Source organism: Halyomorpha halys, unplaced genomic scaffold (genome assembly GCF_000696795.3).
Source record: "Halyomorpha halys isolate HHAL.00 unplaced genomic scaffold, Hhal_1.1 Scaffold28.1, whole genome shotgun sequence".
Classification (NCBI taxonomy): Eukaryota; Metazoa; Arthropoda; class Insecta; order Hemiptera; family Pentatomidae; genus Halyomorpha; species Halyomorpha halys.
Window position 1 is genome coordinate 427,312 of NW_027110130.1, and position 13,268 is coordinate 440,579.

General features: G+C 29.7%; 1 protein-coding gene across 3 annotated transcripts in view; it reads right to left on the minus strand.

Annotated features, from left to right (window-relative positions):
- Positions 1-1,089: 1,089 nt before the first annotated feature.
- The window catches only part of LOC106683907 (prenylated Rab acceptor protein 1), a 17,495-nt gene continuing 5,316 nt past the window's right edge, over positions 1,090-13,268 (minus strand). The window contains exons 3-6 of one of the 3 annotated variants that reach the window (XM_014425666.3): positions 8,880-9,079; positions 6,859-6,944; positions 1,924-1,977; positions 1,090-1,311 (exon numbers count right to left, since the gene is read on the minus strand). In XM_014425666.3, the coding sequence (XP_014281152.1) occupies positions 1,966-1,977; positions 6,859-6,944; positions 8,880-9,079 (298 nt within the window). In that variant the 3' untranslated portion in view covers positions 1,090-1,311; positions 1,924-1,965. Of the gene's footprint in view, positions 1,978-6,638; positions 6,945-8,879; positions 9,080-13,268 lie in introns of those variants that run through there. The other 2 variants (XM_014425659.3, XM_014425676.3) reach the window with 2 other exon arrangements.

Consider the following 13,268-nt stretch of genomic DNA (forward strand, 5'->3'; position numbering starts at 1 on the left):
GAGCTTGTTAACATTTAAGTAATAATTATTTTCAGTACTAAGGCAGGTTGTTTTAAGTTGCTACAAAAAGATAGAAGATATCAACTCTTCTTTTAAAAATTTGATCCAGAACAAAGAACTCATGTAATAAAAACCTTAACATGCCTCTACATGTTAGCCAAACAATGGCAAATTTGTGCATCCCCAAGCAAGTGAATGGGTTATTTGAATTGGCTGTTACAAGCCTGAATTTGCAGCTGACCCTTCGGGTATCGGTTTTTAGGCCAATTCAAATGAAGCTTGTGCTGCATCTACACATTTGTATTTAGTTTGCATTGTTTCAGAGCTACCAACAGATGAATATTTGTTCTCTCCATGTTTTAATTAATTAAAGAATTACCCCTAACTAATGGATTAAATAATTAACTTTTGTTAAAGATTGCATATTTTAAAATTCTACTAATTCGGTGTAAATACATTGTTTCAAATCTTTTTAATTAACTTCAGAAGTTTATTTATGATTTAGTATAGTAATAATACATATTTATGAAGAAATTATATGTCTAGGTAATTAAATTAAAAGTTAATATAAAAGTTCTAGAATGAAGGTTAAATTGATAGGTTATGTAGTACTATTTATATGAATTTTTATCATCTACAGCATATATCGCTCATATTAATTTTTTCTTTCATTTCACATACCTTTATATCGTTCTTTATTATAATGGAAATAGAGTAAATCGAATATAATAGCTGAAAATTTTCAAAAGAACAAAACAAGCATATGGTTACCACCATTTGTTGCTACCTTTGTTTACCAAGCATATGTACAAGTCTTGGATTTGCAGTAAGTGGCAAACTAGATCCAGCATTAGATGTTTCTTTGGTTTTATGAGTAATATCTGCCTGTAGTATCCATTTATATCAATAACAAAATTATGATTAAAACTTCAATAATTTTAACAACTACAAAATTGAAAGAAATATAAATAAATAATAAATTAAGATCAAAAAACAAAAATTATTTTGAGAGAGAGAAGTGGGTGTGTGATAAAGATACTCAGTATTGTAACCAGGGAGAGGACACCCCTCAAGTTAAGAAATAGAAAACACTGCTTAATAATATATATTTTTTCAAATTTAATAAAAATAGTACAAATGACGAAATATACAATTTATTAACACCATGGATTAGTTTCAAATTATACGCTTAAAATTTAAACATGATTTGTCCACACATCTCTTGTGAGCCCAATATTGTTTTCAGTAGTTGACAGATTCTGAAGTCATGTATTTCCTCTTTTGAATTATTTTGGTGCACATTATTTACGCCTGTTTTGGGTAATAACAAATTTTAATTATTCGGTTAATTTCATTTAATAATATGACTAAGTTTTTGAACTTTTGTGAATGTTTAAATCTTTTAATTGATCATGATTTGTGTAATTTATTTATTTAAAAATTTAGTTATCATTTAATAGGTCCAGTGTAATAATGTCATCTTACCCCCCCCCCCCCGCCCCGTTAAATCATTTCAAGAAATATAACGTTAAAATGAACTTAGCTAGGGTTAATATATTTTGATTAATAATAAATTCTTTAAAATAGTTATTTTTATTTTACAGATACCATTAAAAATGACATAATGTGAAAAATAACTCTGTAATAGACTTTAACTAATACCGATAATGTTCACTTGGAAAAAATATATTTTAAAAATGAAATAAATATTTTATTATTTTTTCCAAGTTAACATTGTCAGTATTAGTTAAAGTCTATTACAGAGTTATTTTTCACATTATGTCAATTATTAACTGCACCCAGACCATCTTCCTTTTATTAATTATACAAAGTCAATTGAAGATCTTCTAATCAAAAAATTTTTTGAAAATTATGTTAGTTATAATATAATTTATGTAGATTTTTACTCAGAATTAAATGTACAATTATAATGAGAAACCGCTGGCAGTAGGAAATCACTCATTGCTAGCTCGTCCCCTGGAAAGAAACATTTCTGTTTATTATTATGTATTGACTATAGAACTAATTAATATTTTTATCCAAAAATTAAATATTTAACTATCTTCTTAAATTATAGGTTATTTAGAAACCTGAAAATTTTTTCCAAAAAGTTAGTAATTCGTATTAATATTTGACATTTTGACATATTATTGTTAATTTTCAAAATATTTGGTTAATAGTAGAAACTCCAATCATTTTGTGATACAGAGGTCGATGAATATGCGAGAATTAGTAAATAAATTCAAGTATCTATGTTCTAAAATAAATAAAAGAAACTAAACTCATGAGGAAATAGAGACAAGAAATTATTATAATTTCTTATTAATAAAATTAGTTAATGGATACTCCGCAGAAACCTGAACATTAGATTATATAAATAAATAAAACTCATATTCTTCCAACTCTGGCCAATTTTTCAAATCATATTGATATTTTTTTAAATTAATGTTAAAAAAATTCCTCAGCTTTATACATTTAATTATAAATATACAGTATAATCTCAGTAATCCGAACTGGAATAAAAAAAATTTATTTTTTTGAGAAAACACAGCAGGCAATAACATTTTTGTTTTCAACCATACAGCTCTACTCTTGTATGTAGTTACATAACAAAAAATCCGACATTGAAAAAATTGGATCTCAAAGATGCATTATTCTAAGCTGCAGCTTGGGAGGCTGTTCAGTCAAAGATTATATGCAATCCATGGAATCCATAGTTAGGAAAGGATAACATCTATGAAGTATGAACATACAACAATGACAAAACCAGCCGACAGATGATTTTGACCTATAAGTGTAAAAGTATAACCCCTGATTCAGTGAACAATACAGATGTTGATGTATTGGGTTCAAGGTCCTGAGAATGAGTACAACATTGAAAACTGATGAGGAATTTTTAAAACACTGAGGACAGTCTCATTTCGATCACTGTCTAAAGTGCGGAACAGAGAATGATATACCGTGGCAGTAAGTCCTTCTTTTACAATGTCTAAGAGAAGAAGCAGTGAAGGAGTTTCTGAAGAAATCTCGTAAAAAAAAAAAAAAAAAAAATAACTGACTTCTTTAAAAAAGATTAATTTTTTAAAACTTCAAACTGCCAAATTTCAAATAAAATGTGTAAAAAATAAATAAAAATAGTTATACATTCATATTGTTAAATTCTTTTTAACAACATTTTTCCTAATACTTTCTGTATTCCGAATACCCCCTCCCCTCTGCAGTAATTAGTTTGGATTACTGAGATTCCACTGTATAAGATTTATTTAACTTTTTAAACAATTATTTTTAGCACCCATGCAAGTTAATATTACCAATTTTTTGCATAACAATGTAATTAATTATAAAATTAGTTTTTATAACAAATTAAGTGTTGAAAGTTATGTACTACCTACCAGAAACCAGATTTTTATGTAAGGTGTCTTCGTCTATCATAAAAAAATTAATGAAACTTCTTTGATCCTCCAGTGCTAGTAGAGGATCTCATTAGAACACAAAAAAATCTAAGAGATCTTAAAAGACCAATGCACGGTCAGTTGGAGTGACAGTCATCATTGAAAAACCAGAGTAATGAGTGGCTTGAATCATAGAAACACCCATCAATCCGATTAACATTCTTGTAAAAAGATATATAAAAGTAAGTATCCTATGTAATGTCTCTTTTTATTCAAAATAAAAACAAAAACTGTTACTATTATTTTGGCATTTGTTTGCAAGAATAAAGTGAAATAAAAGATATCAACAAAGCACCCACAGCTTCAAATTTGGATGATTGGATTTCAAAATGTTTCCAGTAATTCCTCAGTAATACTCATCGATACACAAGCTCAATATCAATCGATGGTTTTACTGTCACTCCAACTGAGAATGTAGAGGTCCCATTAGGTGTATTTTTTTAAAGCTTTAACTCACTGGAATACGCGAAGATAACTAACCAGTTAAATTTGGAATCTAAATAAACGAGTAGCCGTTACCAAGTAATAAAATGTTCTTTACAGTAGCTTACAATGTGTACTTACAGACTTACAGCTTTAAAAAAAAAAAAAAAAACCAAAGCCCTAAAATCTTTTTGAAAACTCTCCAATCTAAATAATTCTGTGTATTATATTTGTAAATACATATATATTTTTATATTGTATTTTTAAAAACTTTAAGTCACTGAAATACGAGTGGATAACTAACTGTTGACTTTAAAGTCTTGATAACAGATAATATAGTAGCAGTTACCAAATAATAATATGTTTCAGTAATAGGTTATTTTAGTAACATGCCAATTCACTATTTGTCACAACACTAGGCTTGACATTTATAATATGCATAATTATTTGGATTATAACAAAGATCTTTTAGTTTTCTAAAAGATCTTTGATCGTGTAATGCTGGGCTTGGGTGTATTTTTTTTAGCTGTAAGTCACTGAAATACCAAAAGATAACTTATCAGCTAACTTTGAAATTTTGATAACCGATAATAAAAGGATGGGCCTGCATATTAATGGCGAAAAAACCAAGATTATGCTGTTTGGTAAGAAGCCTCTATACTAACAGGACATGGGGGGTTTCGGGGAAAGCTGCAGAGCTTTGGAAAGAACATCAACCCCCGGTGCCCCACGTGCGGAGTTCCTGAAACAGCAGAACACGTAATAGTAGATTGCTCCGCCATGGAAGGACACCGAGCCAGGCTGTCGATAAAGACTGGGATTTTCGCCCTCACCGAGTCGGACTTTCCCTGTTTGATGGAAGAAGAGAATTATCCCTTCTTTAGGAAGTTCATTTACGGGTGGAAGGTGGTGGGCCCAACTCATTTCACAATGGGAAGGACTTGACCGCCCAACATCAGCGAGCCACTAGAAGAGGAGGAAGCTGACCCTGACTGAGACCAGGAGGACCTTCAGGACGGATGCAATGGACAAGGCGCAGCTTCATTGGTAAGGCGCTAAACCTAGTCCTGGCCTGCACCACAGTAAAAAATTTAATAAAAGAATAAAAGGAAAAAAAAGAATTGGTGATCTTTGGGAGCAGTGGCATGCACAAATCCCAGCGCACTACACCACTGCTCCCGCACCCCGTATGACAGAAATCCCTCCCTTGCTATTTCTGGCATTAAAAAAAAAAAAAAAGGTAAGAAGCCTCTGGACCATATAATAGGTGGTAAGGTAATAGGCCCCTATAATTTCAAAGTGGTAAGAAGTTTCTCTTACCTTGGCTTTATTATCAATGAGAACCAGAATGAAGCAGATGAAGTTAAAAGCAGAATTGCTGTTGGAAATAGAGCTTATTTCTCCATTTAAGGCTAATCAAAAGCAAACTTGTTAGCCATACTATCAAGTTCACCCTGTACTAAACACTGATAAGGCCAGTTGTCGCATAAAGTGGAGAAATTTGGACCCTGAGCAATAAAACCATTAACCTGCTAGACATGTTTGAAAGAGTACTTCTGAGGAGAATCTTAGGGCCTGTATGCGAGAATGGTAACTGGTGAAAAAAAAAAAATGTTGAGCTTTTTGAGCTCTACAAGGAATGTAGCATCTCCTCATACAAAAGGATACAGAGGCTTAGCCATAGTCTCATTACATGGCGTAGCCATGTAATAAGACTGTGCGAGGAAAGAGTGGCTCATAAACTACAGTTACGTTCCGGATGGTGTGGTGGCAATGTGGTAGGCCGAAGGGCCGATGGAGGGATGCTGTGAGGTAGGATCTGCGACAACTAAGGATCCTAGTTACTCTTACAGAAGATAGAGAAAGATGGTTGTTGGCCGTTCAACAGGCCAAGGGCAGCTTTATGCCCCTCTTGTGCCAGTAAAAGAAGAAAAAAAATAAGTGAATTCACTATTAGTAATAATGCTTGCAAGCTTTATGTTAATAATACTCAAAATTATTTGGATTAAAAAGGAGAGGTTATTGCTAGATAATAGCTGCCCAATCACTACAGTCAATGTATCACTATAACAAAGATCAAAACAGAAAAAGATAAGATGCCATAAATAAAGACCAATACATCTCACATAAACTAGAAAAAAAGGCAATCCAAACAAGGAAAGTACATTACTTCGAGAAAATTCAACATATACAAAAGAAAAAGAAGTAGTTTTAAAAATATTTTTTATAAAAATTAATTATAAAAAATATTTCTGATTTCAATTAACTAAAGTTTATTTGAAAGAGTAAATTAAGTGGAGCAAAATATTTGTATATGCTCAAAATCATAAGGTCAAAATTAAAGAATTATGTTTTATCTTTATTTTTTTCTAAGGTATGTTTTCTTATCAAAATAAATATCTCACATAAACAACAAGAAAAAAGGCAAGCCAAATAAGGAAAGTACATCATTTCATTTAACATATACAAAAGATAAAGAAGTAGTTTTAAATATATCTCAAGCATTTGGTCTTAATTAATATCGTTTTTAATTTTTAACAATTCATATAATTTAGAAAGATTTATTTATTGCAATACATGAAGAAAATTTGGCTTTTATTGCTCTTGAATTTCCTAAATTTAGAAAGATACATAGATTAAGGATAAGCAAATAAATAGGTAAACTAGAGATGAAATCACATAAAAATCTGTTTTCTGGTCATACAATCATACTATACAATAACGAGCAGGCTTGCATGTTAAACAAAGGATAAGTCAAAAAGCTCAAGAGAAAAATTAAACATTTATTAGAACTAATCATAAAAATAAATATATAGTAACATAAATGTTTTAAATATTTACAAAATAAAATAAAACAGTCATCAGAATATAGGAAAATATCATTAATACTCGGAGATTATTATCATACGGATTCTGGAACTGGAGACTTTTTATTTACATTTGTACATACATTTAGAGCGTAATTATATTATATTTGCTGTACCAAAAGTTCAAGTTGATCTTCTTGGCTAATTACTTCATCGATATTGAACAATCCGGCGTGTAGTGATATAACAAAACAGGAAGCACCTAAAAATAAATATTGTTTATTTACTGATAATATTTATCATAAGTGAAAAAAAGTTATGATTATAAAATTATTTATAAAACTATTTTAAACTCTTCACCACCATGAGTTATAAGGTGGTAAGAACTAGCCTAAAGTCTAAGAAATAACTAGTCAATGGCTCTCAGGAAAATAAAATATTAAAGAAAGAGACGGAGCACCACACATCGAGACCCGTGTCAAGTTTACCATGATCTACCATGGAGGAAGGAGTATAATGGAGGGGCTTATATTATTTGCTTGTGATAATCCTAAACTGAAATATTTCACTCATTCATTTTTTTTTTTTTTTTTAATGAAAATACTAAGTGATGTAATACTTTCGATCAGTAGTTTAAATCTTAATAAATCGTGAGTAAAAATAAGCTTGTTAGCTAATAACCACACCTGTTTTCCTTCAAGGAAGCTGAGAACATAAAATATTCCGATATTACTGCAGAGCTATACTTCTAAATGATTAGGTGCTATATAAAACCACAAACGGATAAAAACACCAATTTATCTCAAGGACTAATTTTAAAGTTATGTAAGGAGAAAAAAATAATTTTAGTGAGAAAACTCGTCCTATTATTAAACATGACTCACCCAACCTTGAATTGTAGAAAGAAGTAATAAAGGAAGAATTAAATATTTACAAATCAAATAATTACTTTTATAAATCCCAAACTAACCATAACTAGTTTGTAAAGATACACACACAAACAAAACTTATTTATTTGTGCCGATGGTTGAATCTGAATTTTAGGCATTCATCAGGGTTGAAAAATCAAAAGGAGATAGCAACCTTAATTCAGAGAAACATAAAAAATAATAATAATTACACATTAAATTAAGTAGACAGTAGTTGATACTAATAAAAGATAAAATATAATATTGTAGAGGTAATAATTATACAAGATAAATAATAATAAAAAAATAATAATAATAAAAACAGACAGTGTTCTGTTTTAAAAAACTGTCTGCTTTTTATTATTTTTTTTTATCATTTGTCTTGTATAATCCTTACCTCAACAATATTATATTATTTTACATTATATATATATATATATATATATATAAAATATATTTTATCTTATTAGTATCAGGCTACTATCTACTTAATTTATTTATTTTTATTTTTTATGTAATAACAGATCTGGTGATCTAACAGGCCTGGTGGGCCTTACATTTCAATGTACATTTTTTTTTTAACAATTGGGTATGGGGGGGGAGGTATAGTCTCAAACTAAAGACACCCATAGCTATATACAATGTTATAAAATAAAAAAAAATTTAAGACAAAATAAATAGATAAAAATTATAATTCTTCATAAAAGATAAAAGTAAAGTTAATAAACTAAAACAGTGACATTAATGGACTTAACAAAATAAATGAAATGGACTTCTAATGGGGAAAAAAAGGTTAATTTAACAAAAAAAATTAATTAAAATTAAATTTTGAGAGATAATAACAGAATTGATAAATACAGAACTTATAACAGGATATCCTGCAGCAGCCTGGGCTCCAGTCTTCGGGTTGTGGCTGGGTTTCCCAAGTTGTAAGTCACTGCTCCTTTAACTGTCGGTAACTGGGAGTGGAACTTCATGAACCTTTTTTTGATGTAATCCTCTATTGTCTCCATTTGTAATTACGAATCCAATTGGATGTTTCTACTTAATTTATTGTTACATATATTTCCAAGTTTTTATTACTATTATTTTTATGTTTCTCTGAATTAAGGTTGTTATCTCCTTTTGTTTTTTCAGCCCTGATAAAGGCTTAGATTCAGGTCAAAACATTGGCACAAATAAATAAATTTTGTTTGTTTGCGTATCTTTTCTGACCACATCCCTTCTCCTCTTAAAAACCAAGAAGAAAAACTAAAGAAAAAAAAAAATGTTATGAAAATAAAACTTACCAATGACCCAGAAAACAGCCTGACCGACTCCAGCCCAATAATAAAGTGGCAACGAGCAAATCCCTACAGCAGCGTACTGTTGATTAAGACTCACTTCTTTGCCACTGATAATGAGTTTCTTTTCATTGTTCCTTGTTGACAACATGTAACATGCGACCGCCGAAGCCGCTACAGCTAGAAGTAGGAGTGGCGATGTCAGCCTACAACACAAGTAATGATTAATATAAATTAATTAAAAGAAAAGATTATAAGTTTTTTGTAATACATTATAATTAAATATACCAAAGGCCAGTGGTTATGTATGAGTGTGAAACATCTCTTGACAAGAAAAGCAGAAAGGATGCTCAACTCCTGGAAGAGAAAGGTATTGAGAAGGATATGGGGAGGAGTCTTGGAGAAGAAGGAATAAGGAGCTAATGGAACTGTTTGGGGAACCCAACATCTTAGGTTTAGTGAAAAGAGCTTGAATAAGATGGATAGGACACGTAGAGGAGATGCTTGGTCAAAGGATACCATATGGGAAAACCGGATTAAAAATAAAAAAGAGGAATTCCACGAATCAGATAGCTGGATGATATGGAGGAGGACCTAAAGCGGTAGGAAGTTCAAAAATGGAGAGAGAGAGAGCAGAAAGTCATAGATTGGTTGGCTGTAGGGGACCCGGGTTCTTGACAAATATAATGTACAATTCTATGGTCCAACGTATAATGTATCACCAATTAACAAAAATAAGTGAAACATATATGTTATACTTATTAGTGTTGATTATTCCAACAACTGTAGCCCACACCGTCTTATGTTTTGTTAAATTCCTGCATGAATTAGAATGAATGGAATGAAGCTTCCCTACTTTTGCTAGAAAGGAAGCAAACAAATGAAAACGTCGGACATTAAAATAGTTATGAACTATTTTAAGCAACCCAAACCATCTTCTTATATTAAAAAAAATGAAAACTTAAAGACATTTTTAAATAAAGGGATGTGCATAATTACATCAAAAACTGAAATCAATAAATATTAAATTTTGAAAATTAGATTCAGAGGAATAATTTCATCTATAGATGGCAAAACGTTAGCTGTTTTTATCTATTAGTGGAGTGTCTGTTGCAAAAGGGTTTAAATATCTTTACTTACGAGTACTTTTTAAAAAATTTCTGTACGGAGGGTTTTCCATAGAAAAAGGAAGTCCTTTAGAAGAGATTTTACTGTATATAAATGCATTGTTATTTTTTAAAATGTTATATCTGGGCTTACCATATTACATTTCAAATTTGGAATAATAGAACTGAAATTTTCAAGAATCACTAAATATTAATTCAATTTGAAAAATGTATATTACTCAAAGATTGACAAACTTGAAAGAAAAAAAAATCTTTTGGAAGAAAAAAATTAATTAAAAAATATATATAATCATTACATTAAATTTGAAAAAAAAAAATTGTAATATTTTAAAATATATAACCTAGGCAGGATTGTGAGATAGCTACCTAAGCAGCTACCTAAGCCGGTCAATCCAGAGTGTATAAAAGAAAAAAGCTCCAATAATAATTTCACTTATATCAGGATAGTTCAGTGGTAAGGCACTGTGCTACTAACTCTAAGGATTATAAAGTTCAAATCCGGCTGAGACAGATAATTATTTATCCCGCCACTGTAGCTGTGAATCAACCCTGTGGGTTTGGAAGCCCTTTGGGGTCCACACAGCTTCATAAAGTGGGTACACTTAATTAGGGAAAAATCTCGCAGTCTAGCTTAATTTTAAACAAATTACCTCCTTGTGCAACTTTTGGTCTAGAAAAAGTACTTCTTTACAATTTATTACAAGTGGTACAGATTTATTTTTTGTTATTATTAGAGAAGATATAAGAAGGAAGTCCTTATTGGGGAGGAGGGGGAAACCTTGTGATTGAGCATGATACAGACTAAATAGTTTGATAATAGTTGATCAAAGAATAGTACTTCCATACCAAGTACTGAACCTAAGACCCTCTATGGGTTATATTGGACCAGGTTCATTAGATAGAAATTTAAATGCAATACAAAACATATATAGATGATATTTATACTAATACATGAAGCAGAGTAGCTCAGGGAGTAAGGCGCTGTGCTACTAACTCCTGGGGCCCGGGTTCCATCATATTGTTATATCTGTGGCAGATAATTATTTATTCTGTTACTATAGCCATGAATCAACCATTTTGAGTTCAGGAACCCTCCTTGGGCACAACCAGCCTATATAAAGTGGGTGCTCTTAATTGGGAAAAGATCCTGGCAGTTGATCTTGAACAAATTTTCTCCTCATATATCCATTGTACAAAAAAAAAAAAATTACTCCCTTGCAAAGTAGTACTGTTGCCTTAGGGCGGTTCGTAGCTGAGTGAGTTAAAACGCCAACTTTGACTTGCTCGTTACTGCAGCAACGTTGGTTCAAATCCAGCCTGAAGGGTCGACTTTTATTTCATTAAAACTTGACCCCCTAAAATTGTTAGGCTGTACCCCTCCCCTATAATCCTCCTCCAAAAGTCACAAATGACCAGGAAGGGAGTCATAAAAAAAAAAAGTACTGGTCCCCAGATCCTTCATGGGTTGTAGCCACTTAACTAGCCCAATTTAAGATAATTTAAAAAAAAAATTAAGATACATAATTTAATTTTTAATTAAATGATTTTAAAAATTTTAATAGCAGTCACTAAGTAAGTTATTTTATTTAGTTGTAATGAATTAATAATCAGTTGAAACTTTATTTTCTTTTTACCTCCTGTAAAGCAAAATATCATCTGAGATGATATTTTAAATTTCAACTACAAAATAAAAGGGATATCTTTATCAAATACCTCAAGATAAAGGAATAGAAGAAAAAATAATTTTGAGAAAATAATAATAGTGAAAATTACCTTACAGGTTATAATTACATACTTTAAGAACCTATTATTTTAGGAATTATCTAACATAATTCTATTATCTGTCATTTACTTATTGCTTGACTATTAGGACAGAAAAACTCACATGAAAAATAATTTCAATAAATATAATACAAGTCTTGATGAAATAGGAAAATAAAAGAAAATAATTTCAAGTAAAATACTCTGTTCCTTTTATGACTAACAAAACTTTTAAATAGACATCAATAAAAATTAATAGGAGCTAACGTTATTTATATTGTTGTGAGCAGAGATCTGGTTTTATGTGCTAAGATTCATAAATATAATATTATTATTATTTAGATGGCAAAAATTCTAGAGAAAACAACAATTATAGAAGGAAAGAATAAAAAACTACCCATGAGAGAAATTCTTAAATAATATAAACAAAATTAAATCTTTATCGAACAAAATAAAAACATTTTTAACTAAAGAAAATAGTTCATTAGTAGAAAAAAGTTCACTAGTTTATATGCGCATTCCTTAGGCGAAATAAGTTTTATCTCACATAAATGACTTAAAAAATCTTTTCCCCCACAGCCCTTCTGAATAACAGCTACAATTTACAAAAAATAAATATTAATGGTTTTTAGTTGATTTTTGTTTCAATGTACCTTGAAATGTAGAAGGTTAATAATTTATTTTTTGTCTTCTTATTGAAAATAATAAGGATTGCAGGGAACTTAATTAATTTCAAATAACAATTAGTAAATAATTCCATAATACTTTATACTTTTCTTCTATTAGCATAAATGGCTGAGATATGGAAGTACGAAACTTCAAATCACATCGGTATTCAGTTCTTCTAAAATTCACAATTTTTCAAATAAAATAAAATTAGTTGAATTTTATGGGAAAATGTTCTGGAATCTATCTTTTATCTTATCATTTATGTATTTTAATGTAAACTGCTAAAAATCTGAGTAATGGGATGAATCATTTGAATGTTTTGTAACAATCATATTTTTACTGCATCGGAATCTTTAACTAACAAGACAAATTTAAAAATCTAATTTTAATATTTTCGGTTTTCCTTTACACTACATTATTATGACTTATTTTTGTATAATTTTTATTTTCTTAGTTAAATATTTCCTTTAAAAAAAAAAAATAAAAGTAAAGTTAAAAGTTTTATGAATTTTTTATTTCATAAAATAACTTCATTTTGTGCTTATTTTATTTGTGTTTAAATATTGGTTCCATGTACAAACATAATTCATGTATAATATCCTGTCTTATGTTTGATTTTTTTTTTTTAAAAATATGTATTACTGAATCGAATTGATGGAATTCCATAACTGTAGTAGTACATTTATATTTTTATAAATAATAGTTATTATTAGGGATAGGATTTTTATGTGCTAAAAAATCTGAAATATGTGCTAATAAATTGTCAAATATTTAAAAAAATATGTATTTATAAATTATATATTATTCAACAATATAAATTACTAATTAATTAGTAATT